The sequence below is a fragment of the Barbatula barbatula genome (genome assembly GCF_947034865.1).
Source record: "Barbatula barbatula genome assembly, chromosome: 20".
Taxonomy (NCBI): Eukaryota; Metazoa; Chordata; class Actinopteri; order Cypriniformes; family Nemacheilidae; genus Barbatula; species Barbatula barbatula.
The window spans coordinates 21237512-21253141 of NC_136783.1; the positions used below are offsets into that span (position 1 = coordinate 21237512).

The window sequence follows — 15630 nt, forward strand, 5'->3', positions numbered from 1 at the left end:
ATATAAACACAAATGATTTTATTTAAATCATATAATTAATCAGATAAATTCAGTTTTATTAGCACCACAGCTGAAGATGTAGATTTTATCAGCCTATTGCATCTTTTCCTTAAATTGATTTTTTTTATTATTTAAAACAATATTTATTCATTTATTTAGTTATTTTCTTTCTAAAGCACACTCACACAACCAAAACACAACACACACGCCTATTAAATTTGAATGTGGCACATTCATTTGAATCTGACAGTGGACACATTGTTGACTGGTCGCTGTTTCTGATTGGTCACAGAGCATCACATGAGCATTTGTCCATTGTCTCTGTTTGAATAAAACCTTTGTCTGACCATCACATAATACTGAATGTGTGTGTGTGTGTGTGTGTGTGTGAAAGAAGAACTCAGGCAAATCAATATTTTGACACAGCTTCTTCATACATAACGGTTTCATCGACTGACGACTCATCCTCCTGTCAAACAGAACAAAATGACAGTTGAGTTCATTCAAGGTGGTTTTCTGGTTTTATTTGATCGATATCTGAAGAAATTTTGATGATGTCATGAAATGCACCTCAGACTGAAGATCGCTCGTTCTTTCAGCATGGATGACAACTTCCTTATAACCTGACAGCATCTGAACACAAGAACAAAACACATTACGCTAACAAAAACCTAGTGTGCTGCCTACCTAGACAACCTTTAAAGTAAAAAAATCTGTATTTTAGTTTCAAATTGTATAGTGGCGTCCACTAATTCCGTGCCAAATAATGCAATCCCAGAATGCACTGCGGTCGAGCTTGGTGAAAAAGCACAATCTCATCTACCCAGTCAAGACATGTGCTGATCGTAAACAATACTGAGAGACATTGAAGAGACGCTGCTTTCAGCAATGAAACAGCACACTCAGGTTTATTTATGAGCCATCCTCACTAGATCATCTTCTTCATCCTCATCCTCACGTTTAGATGTGACGTCCGCAGGTCGCTCAATCAGTCTTAAAAACAACACAGAGTTCAACATGATCCTAATCGCACCTTTCATTCATGAATTCATAAACACAACATGAAAGAAAGCAAGCTCACGGGTATTTCCTTGAATATCTTCTCCCTGCGAAGATAAATATGACATGTTTAAATGAAACGGGTCTTCGGGTGTCACAGATGTGATGGTGTAGTAGTGACCTATGAACTCACTTAAGACGACTCCATAAACACAGCAGGAGGCGACAGAGACAGTCAGCAGAATGAAACACGTGAAAACAACCACCAGCACTGAAGTAGAGACTCTGTTCAGCACTGAAGAGAAACATCACCATCATTCTTTACATGACATCCAGATCATCCCTCTTTAGGGATGCACCCATATGTACATTTTGGCGACAGAAAGATAGAACTGTACTGGATATGAACTGTGAGCCCTGAAGAAGTTTAACCAGAAGAAATGTCTTATGATTTATCCGCTGTAATATATCGGCTGATACCGATAACATTAAAAATGAATATTTATCGCCCGATACCGATATGGCCGATATTTTATTGTGGATCCCTAATCTTTACACCATCCATGATGAAGTGTTTGATGCAGATTGTGTACCGTTTCTGTCGATCAGTATCTTTAGGCTTCTGACTGTGGTGGTGTTGTCAAATATGTCTGAAGCTTGACAGTGATAGAAGCCGGAGCTGTGTGGATCCACAGACAGAGAGAGAGACGAGTGTTGAGTCCCACCCACAGCCCAGAAAGACCCTCTGCCCTCCAGTCTGCTGTTATTCAGATACCAGTGATACTGTGGAAACGTCCCTCGCTCCACCTGACAGCGCATCACCACACCAAACACCGAAAAGTCTCGAGCCATGTGTTTGAAGAGGGTCACCGTCACAGCGCCACCTACAGACTCTGACCAACATGAACAGACTCGTCTCATGTTCACTGTCATCTCAGACGTCTACAAGATTAACAACTCTTTCTCACAAATGTCTGTCATCAAAAGTCAATGTTATGGAAGTTCTTGGTAACGCTTTAGATTATGGCCTGCAATGAGCCGCATAATTAAACAGGATTTACATTGTAACAATAATTCATCTACAGTAAATCTACAGTTAATATCTGTATAGGTAAAGGGGAACAGTATGTAATGTTTGGGGAATAAAGGGGTAAGAGTAAGGAAAATATAAAAAACATGCTATATTGACATCCAAATCAAACCACTCTTCAAATAGTTATAGAGATCAACATTTTACACATAGAAATTCAGCAAAATAACTCATAATTTATAATACAAAATAAATGATTTGTGACCAACAATCCTAAAATCAATCAAATAGAAATGAATCCTAATGTCCAAACATTTTAAAACACTTACAGTTTAAATATATTTTTTGAATTTCCTCACTTCTTTTTTCCCTACATATTGTTCCCCTTTACCTACAGATATTAACTGTAGAGGTACATTATTGAAATCTGGTAAATTATGCGGTACATTGCGGGCCGTAATCTAAAGCGTTACCAAGATCTCAATTTGAACTCAACCATTTCTCCTCAAATTTACTCATATCCAGATGATTTGACCTCTACGATCTACGTTCCTTTGCTCTTTAAACTCTCATTTGAGCCTCCAGTGAACCACAACTGAGCAAACTGTGAGCAAACACATCATACATACCAACGCTCAGACTCTTTGCGCTACTCAGCATCCAGTTGCCGTGGTTACTGGCATTACATCGCACCCAGCCCATGTGTCGATTCAGCTGAATGGACACATTAAAGAAAGCCTGACGTCTGTCCGTGGTTTCCGTGGCGATGATGTCTGTACCATTTAACAGACTGAAGGTATTGAGAGGCGTTCCCCTATCACACCGACATCTGATGATCGCTTTAAATTCACCCACAGCGGTCTTCCCAACATCCAGAGAGATTTCAGGCTTTGATATGTGTTCTGGAAACGACAGATCACCAACAAAATCATTCTTCCTGCTTGAGTTTCAAATTGAATGTGACTAAGAAGAGATGAATGAGCAGTCTGACCTTTGACCTGCACAGACATGACATCACTGCTGGACTTATACACGGCGGTGTCATTTAAGCGGTTTGACGCCACACACTGATAATCTCCAGTGTGCTGAACAGAGAGAGAAGGAATGATCAATCTGGACGTGTTGAGACCGCTGTGAAGCGGCGTTCCATTCAGTAGCCAATCATAAGAGACGTGTGTTCCGTTAGTGATGTCACACCGCAGGGTCCAAGTCTGTCCCACCCACAGGTCATCACTGGACGGATGAGAAACGATCTTGGCTCCCTTCACCGGAGCTGAAACACACAACATCATTCATTCATTTGGTGTTCTGAAGCTGACGTCACACGTCTACAGTCGTCTCATGTCACATCACTCACATATGACTTGAAAGTCCAGGCTGTCACTGAACGTGCTTTCAATCTCTGTGTTATTGTGTCCGCTGGCTTCACAGATGAGTCGACCATCATGTTTCTGAGTGATCACCAGAGGGAAAGATGCCGGTTCTTCATAGTGTACAGTGTGTTCACCAATGTCCTTGTTCAGATTTCTCTCAATGTAAAGCTTGAGGACGAAAGACATGTTTGAGGGAATCCAGGGCATTTCACAAGTGAAGACCTCGATTGAACCTTCTAACGCGACGGAAGGACCAGAAAGCTGAGGTTTATCAAGCCTAACACCTGACGTGAAAACATCCACAGACCAACAGAGCAATGAATGACATCTAGAAATGACCTTTAAAGTGACCAGTTCACCCAAAAGCTCTACAAACAATGTGTTTCTCTCATGTGGTTGTTAATCTGTGTGCGAGTCTTTCTTCAGTAAATCACAAAAGAAGATATTTTGAGAAAAGTCGAGAGCTCAGTTTGGATTTCAGTGTTTGATGATCAACATTCTTCAAAATATCTTCTGTTGTGTTCTGAAGAAGAAGGAAACTCACACAGGTTTGACACGACGTGAGGTGAAGAAATGGGTTTTGGGTGAACTGTGAGATGATAGTAACATGGTAAAGTCAGTTACCTGCCACTGGACACCAGATGGAAAAACCTGCTAAAAACACACAACATGAGAAGAGATGTAAACACATTTAACACGCATGCAAGAGAATCCTCTTCACCTGTAAAAATGAGAAGCAGTGTTTTCATGTCCGAAGATCTCATCCGAGGAAAACAAACAGTCTGCAGAAAACTGAACTGTGAAGAGAAATAACAAAACAGACAATAGAAATAATGTGTCTCTGACCGCTAGACACACACATGACCGCTGAATACAACATGATCAGACGTGAGAGAGAAGTTACCTGCTTCATGCTCAACAAACAACACGTAACAGATGTAAACACGTTCACTGACACAGAGAGCGAAGCAAACGTCTGACACTACACAGAAGTGATAAACCACACCCTAAGCATTCATTCACATGGTCAACACAGATATGACAAACGCCCTCCACAACATCTAAACACTGTCACTATTTAACACTACACAAAAATGACAATTCTTTTAAAGGAAACTCCTTCGACTTGTTCCAAATGTGTATAAATGTTTGCTGTTCATTCTTTAAAAAGAGATGAAGTATTTTTCCTTCTGTGGGAGTTCATGTGATTGATCTCTATTATAACTTCACAACAGGTGAATAATTCATGTAAATGTGTATGATGTATGGTCACAGAAGTGATGGTTTGATGTGGGAATGGGGCTTCATTAGCGCTTTTTGTCATTTGTAGAATTTGTTCTAACATTTCACGTTGTAGTAATTCATTTAAATTAGCCAAATCGTGAAATGCTAGAGCTGCTGCCACACCGATGGTTGGAAAATAATTGAAAACCACCTTTACTAACTATGAAACTCTAAATCTATTATTACTTTCATTGGTTTCTATGATCATCCAGAGTTCAATAAGGGATTTTTGCTAGAAACATCAGTTAGAAATATATTTATTGATATAAAAGTCACACAATTACAATATAACAATGCTTCTTTAACAAGTGATTCTTGTTCGGATCTCTTCAGAAAAATCGTAATATTGTAAATGACTCAAATGTTCACATGCACCTCTAGACCTCTTATTCCACAACCAGAGTTTTCATTTCAATAGTTTGTGTTTCAACACAAACATCAGCTCCTGGACGTCCTGAATTTCTGTGATGGACAGAAGAACATTATTTACTGCACACACATTTTATCACTCCCCAAAACTTTACAAGTATACTCACATTATCGTCTCAGTTTCATGGAGGACATCGTCTGACATGAGAAGAAAAAACAGAATGTGATGGAAACGTCACAGGTCACTTATAGAAAGATGATCGAATGGAAAGCGAGAACTCACGGTTACTGTGGTGTTTCTCAACGCCACCGCTGCTGTTCCACAGGAGACAAAACGTTCCTCCAACTATCACCATCGACAAGAACCCACAGAAAACCAATGCCATGATCTCCAAGGGCACGACTCTGAAACCTGCTGAAGAATTCATGATCATGACTTTCAAACAACCAACATTTCCATATTTGAATGCTGTAAACACCATCTGTATGTAACTTTTGAGAACAATGATTTTTGCTACATCTTAGATCTGTGGAATAAATGTAATGTGATGATGTTTATGTTCATTTTTTCATGATAAATCCGCCAGGTTCACCTGTCTTCTGTATGTAAATTTCCGAACTCTCCACCCATGTTGAGTTATGGTTAAAACTGTCCCTCACGGCACACCGGTAATATCCAGCGGTCACCGAGGTGATGATGAGATTCTGACCGTGTTGAGCGAGAGCGTGAGAGTTGCCCTCTGCTGGTAGAGATGTGTGATTCAGAGACCAGGAGAACACCGGAAATGTTCCTCTGCCCAGGACACATCTCAAAAAGGCCGCTGTCACACCTCCATCAGCATCATAGAGGTACGTCACCATCACCTGCACAACGCCCCCTACTGGAACTAATAGAAACCATTGAGAACACATGAAGGCTGTTTACTGATGAACTTCACACACCAGATATAAACCATCTTGCAAACATCACAGAGTCCACCGGGACGTGCGCGACCGGATGAGACAGAATGACTATAAGAAGAGTTTACTGCCACAGTAGAGAAAATAAATACAATGAGATCTGTTTGGCTACTGACATTCTGACAAATATCTTCCTTTGCGTTTAGCAAAACAAAGACATTTAAACAGATTGGAAACATCCTGAAAGTGAGTAAATGATGACAGGATTGACATTTTTAAGACAAACAGTAATAAACTAGAGTTAATAGCATGTTGTGAATAATTAGAATATGTTTTTGTATGGTCTCTCTAAAGAAAAACTAAAGAAATGATCTGAAGTCTTCTTCAACAAAATCAAGTTTTCTGATCATTTCTTCAGTTTGTCTATAGAGCCGTTCACAGACCAGCGGCAGTGATGAATATTATAACTCACACACACCCACTTCCAGATCCACAGGCTCAGACGTGAGCTGTTGTATTTCTGTCTTGGCTTTACATCGAGCAGCTCCTATATTCACACGCACAGAGACGGGCTGAAGAAACCATGCGTTCAATGAAGAGACCTGCTTCTCTTGAATCTCCAGCCCGTCCAACAGCAGGAGGAACACCAGCGGAGGACTTCCACGCTCCACACCGCAGCTGATGTTAGCCAGAAGATCAGATCCATTACACAAGACTGTGAATGTCAATCTGGGTGATGAGATGTATTCTGTAAATCATGAAGCATAAATCATAACATTCAAACTGGAGGTGTTGTGTTCTTTGACAAAGTCAAAGTGAGTATTTCTTCAGTGAACACAAAAGAGGATTTGAGAAATGTTTCAGTGGTTTTGTGTTCATACAATGGAAGTCAATGCACTGCAAAAATGATTTTCTTACTCAGTATTTTTGTTTTGTTTTCCAGTACAAATGTCAAAAAATTTTTGAATCAAGATGCATTTTCTTGATGAGCAAAATGACCAAAGAAAATAAGTCTTGTTGTTAGACAAAAAATATGGCATTTCAGTGAATTTGTGCTTTAAACAAGCAAAAACAGTCGCCAATAGGGTAAGAAAAATAATCTTGAATTAAGGTAAAGAATTCAAGATACATTTTCTGACCCCATTGGCAGATTCAAGAATTTCTTGCCATTTCTTCTGGAAAACAAGACATGAATACTAATCAAGAAAGTTCAGTGTTGTTCTTCAAAATATCTTCTTTTGCATTCTACAGAAGAAATACATTTAAACAGGTTTGAAATGACATGAGGGTGAATAATAGATGAAAAATTCTCATTTTTATCCCATTAAGAACATTAAACATTGACATGCCAATTTTCTTTCATCACATGACGTTTGTTTGGATTGAAAGAGAATATGAAAGTGACTCTGAAGTGATGAATTCTTACTCTTCACAATGACGTTGAGATTCCAGCTGCTGGAATATCTTGTGTTGACATCCATTTGGTTTTGGGCCGTGCATGAATATATCCCAGCATGCTGTTCACCTGCCCTGTCCACCGTCAGTGTGTTTTCTGACAGCCGGTGGATTGCAGAGGGTGATGATGTCACTTCCTGTCTGTTATGATACCACATGAAGGACAGATGTGTTCCTCTGGAGACATGACAGTGCAGGACGAGTCGCTCTCCCTCATAGATGACGGGTGGATCAGGCTCTGAACTCAAACTCGCACCCTGCACAGGGACTAACAAACATTCCAGTCAGTTTCCACGAGCATAACCCCGCTTCATAAAGCTGAATCTGATAATACAGTGTTAGTGTAGATGTCCTGATGTAGATGAGCGCTCCAAACACATCCACCGCCATTCATAGAAACACATGCTGATGCATCGACCATGAAACATTGTCAGAACAATGAAAAGCGTCTGAAAGCGCGGTTATATTTCTTTGTTTGTTGTATGAGAGTTTTGAATGTAATATGACATCTCATTTCACTTACTCACTACTTCTAAGTGTACAGTGTTGCTTTGGCCACCTGTGGTCAGTCTGCAGTAATATTTTCCCTTTGACCCCTCCGTGACCTTTAGGCTGAATGTGACCATGGTGTTGACCTCTGTGGCGACCAGATATCCGTCGTCTTTTCTGAGTTCATAGGTCAGAGGTGAAGTCCAGCCCGGAACCTCACAGTGAAACTGAACTCGAGATCTGAGATAAGCCCGGCCGGGTCCTGATAGAACGGGCTGAAAGTGGGATCCACCTGCACACACGGATTGAAACACATCAACAGACAAAAAACACAAAATATGTGGTTTGCTTAGGTGTTGTTTTTTTGGCACATTAATACACACTCATTGGTGTGAGTTTATTGCACTTTCTTCTTTAGGCTATCAAGCAAGACTCATCCAGTGTAAGAATTATCCGTTAAAACATTTCAAACAAGAATAATAATAATAATAGTTAGACGTACCAGTTTGTATCACAAGAGCCGTCAAAACTGAAAGGCAACAGAAAACTGTAGTGAAGTAAAATGAACGTGAGAATCATGACTATCAAATAATGTACGTCATCGAGGCTTTACTGTAGTAAAAATATGAGTAGGCTTAACTTACCAAAGGGTGACATTAAGAAGAAATAAACACTTCCTCCCATTCTTCAGATCTTCACTTATCTAGCACATCATGAGTCAGAGCGCACGATCGTGTATCAGAGAGAGAGAGAGAGACAGCGTGAGGAAGCACGTGTGTGTGTGTGTTTCAGAGATAAACACGCTTCACGTGACTCAATCGTGTACACAACAAAATAGCTTTATTTAAAACACACACACACACACATAACAACAGGACTGCAGCATTTGCTGTTTAATACTGATTCAGGCTTTTAAACTGAACGTGAACATTTATTTATAAAGCACCTTCAAAACCATAAAAATGGACCAATGTGCTGTACAAAAGCAGTATAACATTTTTTTAATAAAAAAACTTAAGCATTAAAACATAAAAACAAACATAATATAAAAGGAAAATCATTCACACTTGTCCTGACCAGTCAAATACCAAAAGTCCTTTTCAAAAATGTCCATGCTTGGTGAGGATTTTACAGAGAGGAAAAGAACAAAAATAACACATAGTATTATGAATACTCTGAGAGTCCACATGCATGATCAGAATCTGCGACTTGTCGCATCTAGTAAAGGTCAAGGTCAAGTTTATTTGTTCAGCACGAGTGTTGACCAAAGTGCTCCACATAGCAATAGTAACAGCGTACTTATATAAACTCAGTCATTTCACGCATCAGTTCTGCACATGTCTGTAGCGTGTTGTCTTCTGTCGTCTCATCGTGTTGTGCTTCTTCGCCAGAAAGCGCTTATCAGAACTGCACTGTAAGAGAAGAAACGGACCTTCGGTCACTCACTGTACATATCATTTTGTATTTATATCACATGTAAATATTTTAGCCATTTAATTGTGTAGATTAAAGCAGACAGGAATGACGAGAGGTTCCCTCACTCACCATCACCAACATCTCCTTCAATCTCTCGATGGCTTTACTGTTCGCTCGTCCGCGAGACATGTATGACGTCAGTATGACGCTGTGAGGTAGAAGTGAGCAGGTCAGGAGAACATACAGTCAAACATCTGTGTTTTGTGCATGTACTTACAGTTCAGCCAGTATGAGAGTGAACGCGAAGGCTGTGATGTTAGATGTGACGTAACTGATGGTGTTCTGAACGGAAGCGGGCAGCGTCTCTACACACACAGCCGTCACGTTAAACACACTCCTGTTCCCTTCAAACGGACCGCAGCCGCCCGGAACAAACCTGAACAAGAGTTACACTTTAAAGGCTATGAAAACCTCTCACCTCAAGTAGTGTAACATCTGTATGACCTCCATTTTAGCCAGAACCCAAATGAAGGTCATTTTGGAAGCTTTCTGACTCCTCCCTAGATTGCAACACAATCAATCTTCAAAGCGCTGAAAGTGCGTAAGGACATCATAAAATTGTCTACGCAACTCCGGTGGTTCAGTATAAATTAATATAATGCGACGAGGATACTTTTGCTGTGCAGACAAACAAAACTTAGGACTATATTGAGAAAGTTTAAGGGCGTACTATAAGTAGGCGAATTGGGATGCAGCATTAGTTTCCAGCCCAAGTTCCCAAGAGCCACGTGACATCCGGTATCATCATCGGTCGTCGCATGTGCATTCTGATGTAAAGCCTGTGTGGTCAGAACGCTCATGCGGATGCACTGTCATGTGGCTTGTGTGTTTGGTTGCGTTGCAATCCAAGGACTACCTTCATTTGCGTTTTGGGGGAAAATGGAGCTCACACAGATGTTGAGGGTGAGGAATGGTAGAATTTTTCTTTTTCTTCAGAGTGACCCTTTAATATTAATAAAACGTAAAACACGAGGCAACCGTATGTCAAGCACCTGTTGATGTTGACACCCAGAACGATGACAGACATGAAGAGACCCAACATCAGCGTGAAATGAAAGAGAGCCGATGAACTGGCCACCCGGAACATTCTCTGAGCCCGGACACAGCAATGTATTAATGTGAACTGAAAGAGAGATTAGAGTGAATAAAGTCAATGTTTTATACTCCAGATGAGAGTCTGAACACTCATCAGAGTCACACACACCTTCTTGATGTACAAGAGCAGCAGAAGCCGGACGGCGCTGATGGCGGGCAGCAGGGGGCAGTAGAACACACCCACCCACGTGACCGTCTGACTGTTCACCAGATCCAAAACATTTGAGGAGATATCAAACTGAGGCAAGCCTAACTTCTGCTTCAGCCATGAAAACCTCTTCACCATTAACCTACACACAGTGAGTAATGATTGATGAAAACAATCATACAGTTGTCATTTATAAAGTAAACCAGATGCTGTATAACAACTTCTGCATTGCCGTAGTTTCTACATACGGAAACTGAGGGTCGTGTGGAGCAGCGGATATTAAGTCACTGATATGAGACAAATGCAAGCGAGACGAGGGACGGGACATTAGTTTTAGTAGAAATTTCTCTGGATTTGCACATTCTTGAGAACATTTGGACTCAAGTACACAACTGCATGAAATATATCACATTGTGCAAGGGATTTGGGGATATTTCATAACAAAATGATTACATATTGTGGCTTTAAGTCTCAAATGAGAGAGTGATTGTTGAAAGGGAGGCGTAAAAGAAATGTAGATTGTAGAGGTGAAATTTTCTGGATTTGTCTAAATGTGATGAGAAATGTTTGAGTTCTTCACTAATATTGACTTTTGATCACAGACGAGACGAATCTGAGCTCAGTTTGACACACTGTTGACATCCATTTGCTCTCCATTTAATGGCATTTATGTCTAGGAGACGTCTCATCTGTGATCTTATGGAAAGTGATTCCTGCTTCAGGTTTCATGTGGTTTCTATGTTTTTATTGAACTAGTTTAGATTTTCTTTGGTCATGTGTGATTCTAGTCGGAGGTTTTGAACGGACACAAGATAAGCAGTTATGAAGTTAAGTTTCTTTAAAGAAGTTCTCACATTCGTGGGTAGGCCACACAGAACGCGCTGAAGATACTCTCAAGGAAGTTAAACACGGTGAGTTTATACATCTCCTTCCCGAAGGTGTTCTCCGCGCACTGAAACAAACACACAAACAGAAAACTGCTGAATGAGACCTCAGGTGTTTCTCATGGCCGAGAGTGTTTGTGTTTATATCGAGACATGTGAAAGAACACCAGCCTTCTCTTGATCTTTAGGCAGTGACTTTATGAAAAAGAACAGATAGATGCCCAAAGACGCCAGCTTGAGAAAAATACTCCTGCGCACACACACAGCGTTCTCAGTTAGTACTCACTGCAGCATTCATTTGACACACTTCAGAGGTCAAAGGTTACGAGCAGTCTGACCTGATCAGAGTGAGATTCAGCTGAGTAGCGGATGAGTAATCCTCAAATTTTGACATTTCACGGAAGATGTGCGGCAACAGGTAGTTCACTGTCGTCATGGTGACTGGAGGAAGATACTCCAACATCAGTGATGCAATCCAGGAGCGGTTCTGATGGTCAGAGAGAGACAGAGAGAGAGAGAGAGAGAGAGAGAGAGAGAGAGAGAAAGAGAGAGAGAGAGAGGGATGTGATAATGGTATTGTTTTCCTATTTAAAATTTTCCGGATTCGTACCTTTGAACTGTGAGACCCAATTATGGTGTAACGAATGAGAATAAAGGAACCGGCCAGAAGAAGCAGCACGAGGATGTTGAGAACGACCCGCAGGAGGATGAGCTGAATCCAGCGCTTTATCGTTCGCTTCTGGACGTCCTCATGAAACTTTTGCTCTTCCAGATCCATCTTCAGCTCATTACTGATGAACGCCTGTTTCAAAGCGGCCGCTTTTTCATTCTGAATGCAGAAATCCCACCCGCAAAAAACCTTATAGCTCACAATCGAACTGAAGCGATTTCCAGTCAGCCAAAAGTTTTTGTAGCCCACCACAGTTCTGAAGACACAAGCCACAGCGTCACCGAGAGATCTTCAGGATTATACAAAAAGGAGTTCCGTCATCATCTCCGTTCTTCAGCTGAACACAATCGATGATAATAGAGATTCTGCGGCCGTGTTCAGCTGAAGAAATGAAGTCGCGTGGAACGTCACGAACGGGTGAGAAAATAACGAAAGAAGATCTGACCTGCGGACCACCATGATGATGCTGAGGAGGACGACTGATATCATGCCGAGAAGGAAGAGAATGGGAATGTTTAAACAGGGGAAATCAAGAGAGCGGCGTGTGTAGAAACTGTGAAATACTGGAGACCCTTCAAGAAAACCCTAGAAAACACAGAGCAGACTGAGAACTGAAGAGAGTTTGAGAATGAACGTACACGTGTTAATACATCATAAACCCACTCACTGATCCCACGAAAATGTCTTTGAATTCAAATGTGTGATTGCACACAGGTTTCTCTGAAGGAAGAGAGACATGAAGGTGAAAATGTTTTATTAGCACTTACTCTCTAATGTTAAACTCAAGTCTCTCGGCCGTCTCACCTCTGTACATCAGTGTAGGTGTCAGCACAGATCCACCGATGATCACACAATACAACACATTCACACCCAACAGATAACGCAGAAACACAAAATAAGCTTTAACTCCGACACCGCACCGACCTGCGGACAAAACACAACATCAGTCATCTGCGGCGTCTCACAAACTGAGCTCAGATTTCTCAAGTTCGTTGAAGATCTCAATGTGAACTCAAACATTTCTCATCACATTTACTCCAATCCAGATGATTTCACCTCGAAATTCATTTACACCTCCAGACTCTTCACGTGTTTACACAATCACACTCTCATTCAAGCACCTTTAGGTGAAACATCTGAGACCTCCATCCCCTCTCACCTTCGATCTTGTGCAGTGCGTGTCTCCATAGCAACAGTCCTGACAATCCCTTGCTGATGTGCTCCTTCAAACGGCGTCTGGTGATTTCTTGTTTCTGCCTCCATGAGTCCCAGCTGCCCGCCGGGTGTTTCTGCTGGCATCGCTCAGCTCTGTTTACACAGTGTTCAAGTTAAACCACTGTGGATGTGTCACTTTGTGAAACTGTTCTCGGGTCAGAAGCATTACCTCTCAGAGCGGATGTGTCTCTTGATCTTCATACACACCAGCAGATTTTTGGGAGGTACACTGCTCTCCAGCATCTGCCGCTCCTCATCCGGATGAAGATTGTGTTTCTGTTGCCGGTGTGTCTTTGAGCTGGGTAACTGTGGGTAGATCTCAGTTTGATGATACTCGCACGACTCACTCGACTGAACCGAGCTCACGCTCTCATCTGAACACACAACATAAAACATTGACTTCAACCCTGGGCCTCGAATCAGGTCGGTCCGGCGTGAGTGTCGGGTGCTCTGACAGGGAGGCTAAAGGCCACGGAGCGTCTAGTTCACCTCCGTTACATGTGACTCCAGTGAACATCACAACACAGCCAATGTGCTTTTACTCTCTACTGGTGCACTACCCAGTCAGCACACATACGTCTGCATCTGCTAAAGAGCTTTCCAAATCAGAAACGTCTTACAGAAGTCTCCAAGATGTCTATATGACATCTGATGTCTCCAAGACGTGTTACAGATGAGCAAACTATGTATTATTTAGTCTGGATAAGTTTATTATCAAGATGTAAATGTAGTGTAGTATCAGGGTAATACGCTTTCATAGACAAGCAAACAAACAAACAAACAAACACGATACTTCCTGGTACACAAACTCAAAGCACAGATACGTCTGCTGAAGATCTGGAAAACATCTGCTGTGTAAAAACATCTGATGAACGTTTTAGAAAGGCAGTTTGAAATACAATCGTCACTCAGCAGATGTGTCAGAGACGTATACAAACGCAAACGATCAAAGATGCGTCTTGCAGATGTAAATACAGATGTGTGTGTGCTGTCAGGGGTTGTTACACGTATAAGAGAGGAGTGGTGAATTCTGACAACACAACACAGAAGACAGAAGTAAAACAAACCTCCCGTGTAACAGTTCATCATCAATGATGCTGATGATGAAAATAATTCACTTCCTCCGACACAACCAAAGATTGTTGCGTCGTCATCACCACCAACAAGCACATTCTCAACATCGCACACACAGGTCTTTGTGTTTCAAACAGGTACTGTACCTGATAAGAGTCTCTGGAAGTGTGGTGTCCCTAGTTCTTCTTCCTCCATCATGTGTTCTTACAAACACTCACAGTCCGACAAACACGCAGCTACACGACTAAAACCTTCTTGTTCACTGTGTGCCCTTCTGAGAAGACCATGCATCATTGCAGGAAGTCATGTGATGAAGTGGGTGTCGCTTCACAACATCGTGAACATCCTTAACACTCGAGTGTCGAGTCAAGTATAAATTGTTCAATTGTTGGGACTTTTTGACACACTGATGGATTTCACTGTTGTACACATTTATAAACAGATGATACTCGTGAGATGTCTTACACAGACTTATAATCAGTATTTGTGAACATGTGTGAATGTTGTGATGTTCTCACACTTCTGTGGAAACCGCAACAAAAGATTAGATTAGATTAGATTAGATTAGATTCAACTTTATTGTCATTACACATATACAAGTACAGTGTAACGAAATGTAGTTTAGGTCTAACCAGAAGTGCAGTTAGCAAGTGCAGGATATACAGTTAAAATAAATACAGAGTACAATGAGAGAATATAATACAGTGGGCATGGATTATAAAAATATTTAGCAGTAGGTATGTTCTATGAAAATATGAAAGTAGGTATATACTATGAACAATATATACAGATGGCTATATACTATGAACATTAATGTACAGGATGGATGTGAACAGATAATAATTTAGACTAAGATAGTGCAAAATAGTGTAAAATAGACATTGGCTATTAAAGTTGCAGTGCAATAGGTGAGTTAATGCAGTTATTAAAGTTACGGTGCAGTATACGAGTTAATCCAGTTAATAGGTTGCAGTCCAGAAGATGAGTATATGCAGTTAATAGAGTTACCGTGCATTAGATTAGTTAATGCAGTTATTGAAGTTACAGTGCAATAGATGAGTAAATGCAGTTAATAGAGTTACCGTGCAGTAGATTAGTTAATGCAGTTATTGAAGTTACAGTGCAATAGATGAGTAAATGCAGTTAATAGAGTTAACGTGCATTAGATT

The 15630-nt window shown here is 40.9% G+C and overlaps 3 protein-coding genes across 15 annotated transcripts; all 3 read right to left on the reverse strand.

The window, feature by feature from the left end:
* Window positions 1-2: 2 nt before the first annotated feature.
* Window positions 3-4456, reverse strand: LOC306909616 (Fc receptor-like protein 5). Of its 6 annotated transcripts, none has more exons than XM_079483535.1 (12): window positions 4307-4456; window positions 4124-4199; window positions 4027-4056; window positions 3387-3686; window positions 3021-3302; window positions 2659-2931; window positions 1593-1892; window positions 1193-1294; window positions 1082-1106; window positions 930-993; window positions 571-633; window positions 3-469 (listed from the first exon to the last, which is right to left on the reverse strand). In XM_079483535.1, exons 1-12 carry the CDS (start codon window positions 4313-4315, stop codon window positions 410-412), a joined length of 1584 nt encoding a protein of 527 aa, XP_079339661.1. In that variant the 5' UTR covers window positions 4316-4456; the 3' UTR covers window positions 3-409. The 6 variants fall into 6 exon arrangements, with proteins under 6 accessions (XP_079339661.1, XP_079339662.1, XP_079339660.1 ...); XM_079483536.1 differs by having other exon boundaries at window positions 4027-4053; window positions 4307-4414; XM_079483534.1 differs by lacking the exon at window positions 930-993 and having other exon boundaries at window positions 4027-4053; window positions 4307-4415.
* A 471-nt stretch (window positions 4457-4927) lies between these two features.
* LOC306909617 (Fc receptor-like protein 5) lies at window positions 4928-8666 on the reverse strand. Of its 8 annotated transcripts, none has more exons than XM_079483543.1 (9): window positions 8544-8666; window positions 8402-8446; window positions 7934-8191; window positions 7382-7678; window positions 6434-6703; window positions 5649-5942; window positions 5339-5470; window positions 5223-5253; window positions 4928-5148 (listed from the first exon to the last, which is right to left on the reverse strand). In XM_079483543.1, the coding sequence occupies exons 1-9, from the start codon at window positions 8581-8583 to the stop codon at window positions 5073-5075; spliced, it is 1443 nt and encodes a 480-aa protein (XP_079339669.1). In that variant the 5' UTR covers window positions 8584-8666; the 3' UTR covers window positions 4928-5072. The 8 variants fall into 8 exon arrangements, with proteins under 8 accessions (XP_079339669.1, XP_079339672.1, XP_079339671.1 ...); XM_079483546.1 differs by having other exon boundaries at window positions 5339-5467; window positions 8402-8428; window positions 8544-8660; XM_079483545.1 differs by having other exon boundaries at window positions 8402-8428; window positions 8544-8660.
* A 48-nt stretch (window positions 8667-8714) lies between these two features.
* On the reverse strand, window positions 8715-14758 carry tmc8 (transmembrane channel-like 8). Its single transcript, XM_079482706.1, has 15 exons — window positions 14608-14758; window positions 13557-13761; window positions 13332-13480; window positions 12977-13096; window positions 12840-12892; window positions 12618-12757; window positions 12113-12428; window positions 11841-11989; window positions 11674-11752; window positions 11473-11570; window positions 10580-10760; window positions 10368-10498; window positions 9593-9751; window positions 9445-9523; window positions 8715-9311 (listed from the first exon to the last, which is right to left on the reverse strand). Exons 1-15 carry the CDS (start codon window positions 14657-14659, stop codon window positions 9225-9227), a joined length of 1998 nt encoding a protein of 665 aa, XP_079338832.1. The 5' UTR covers window positions 14660-14758; the 3' UTR covers window positions 8715-9224.
* Window positions 14759-15630: the final 872 nt, after the last annotated feature.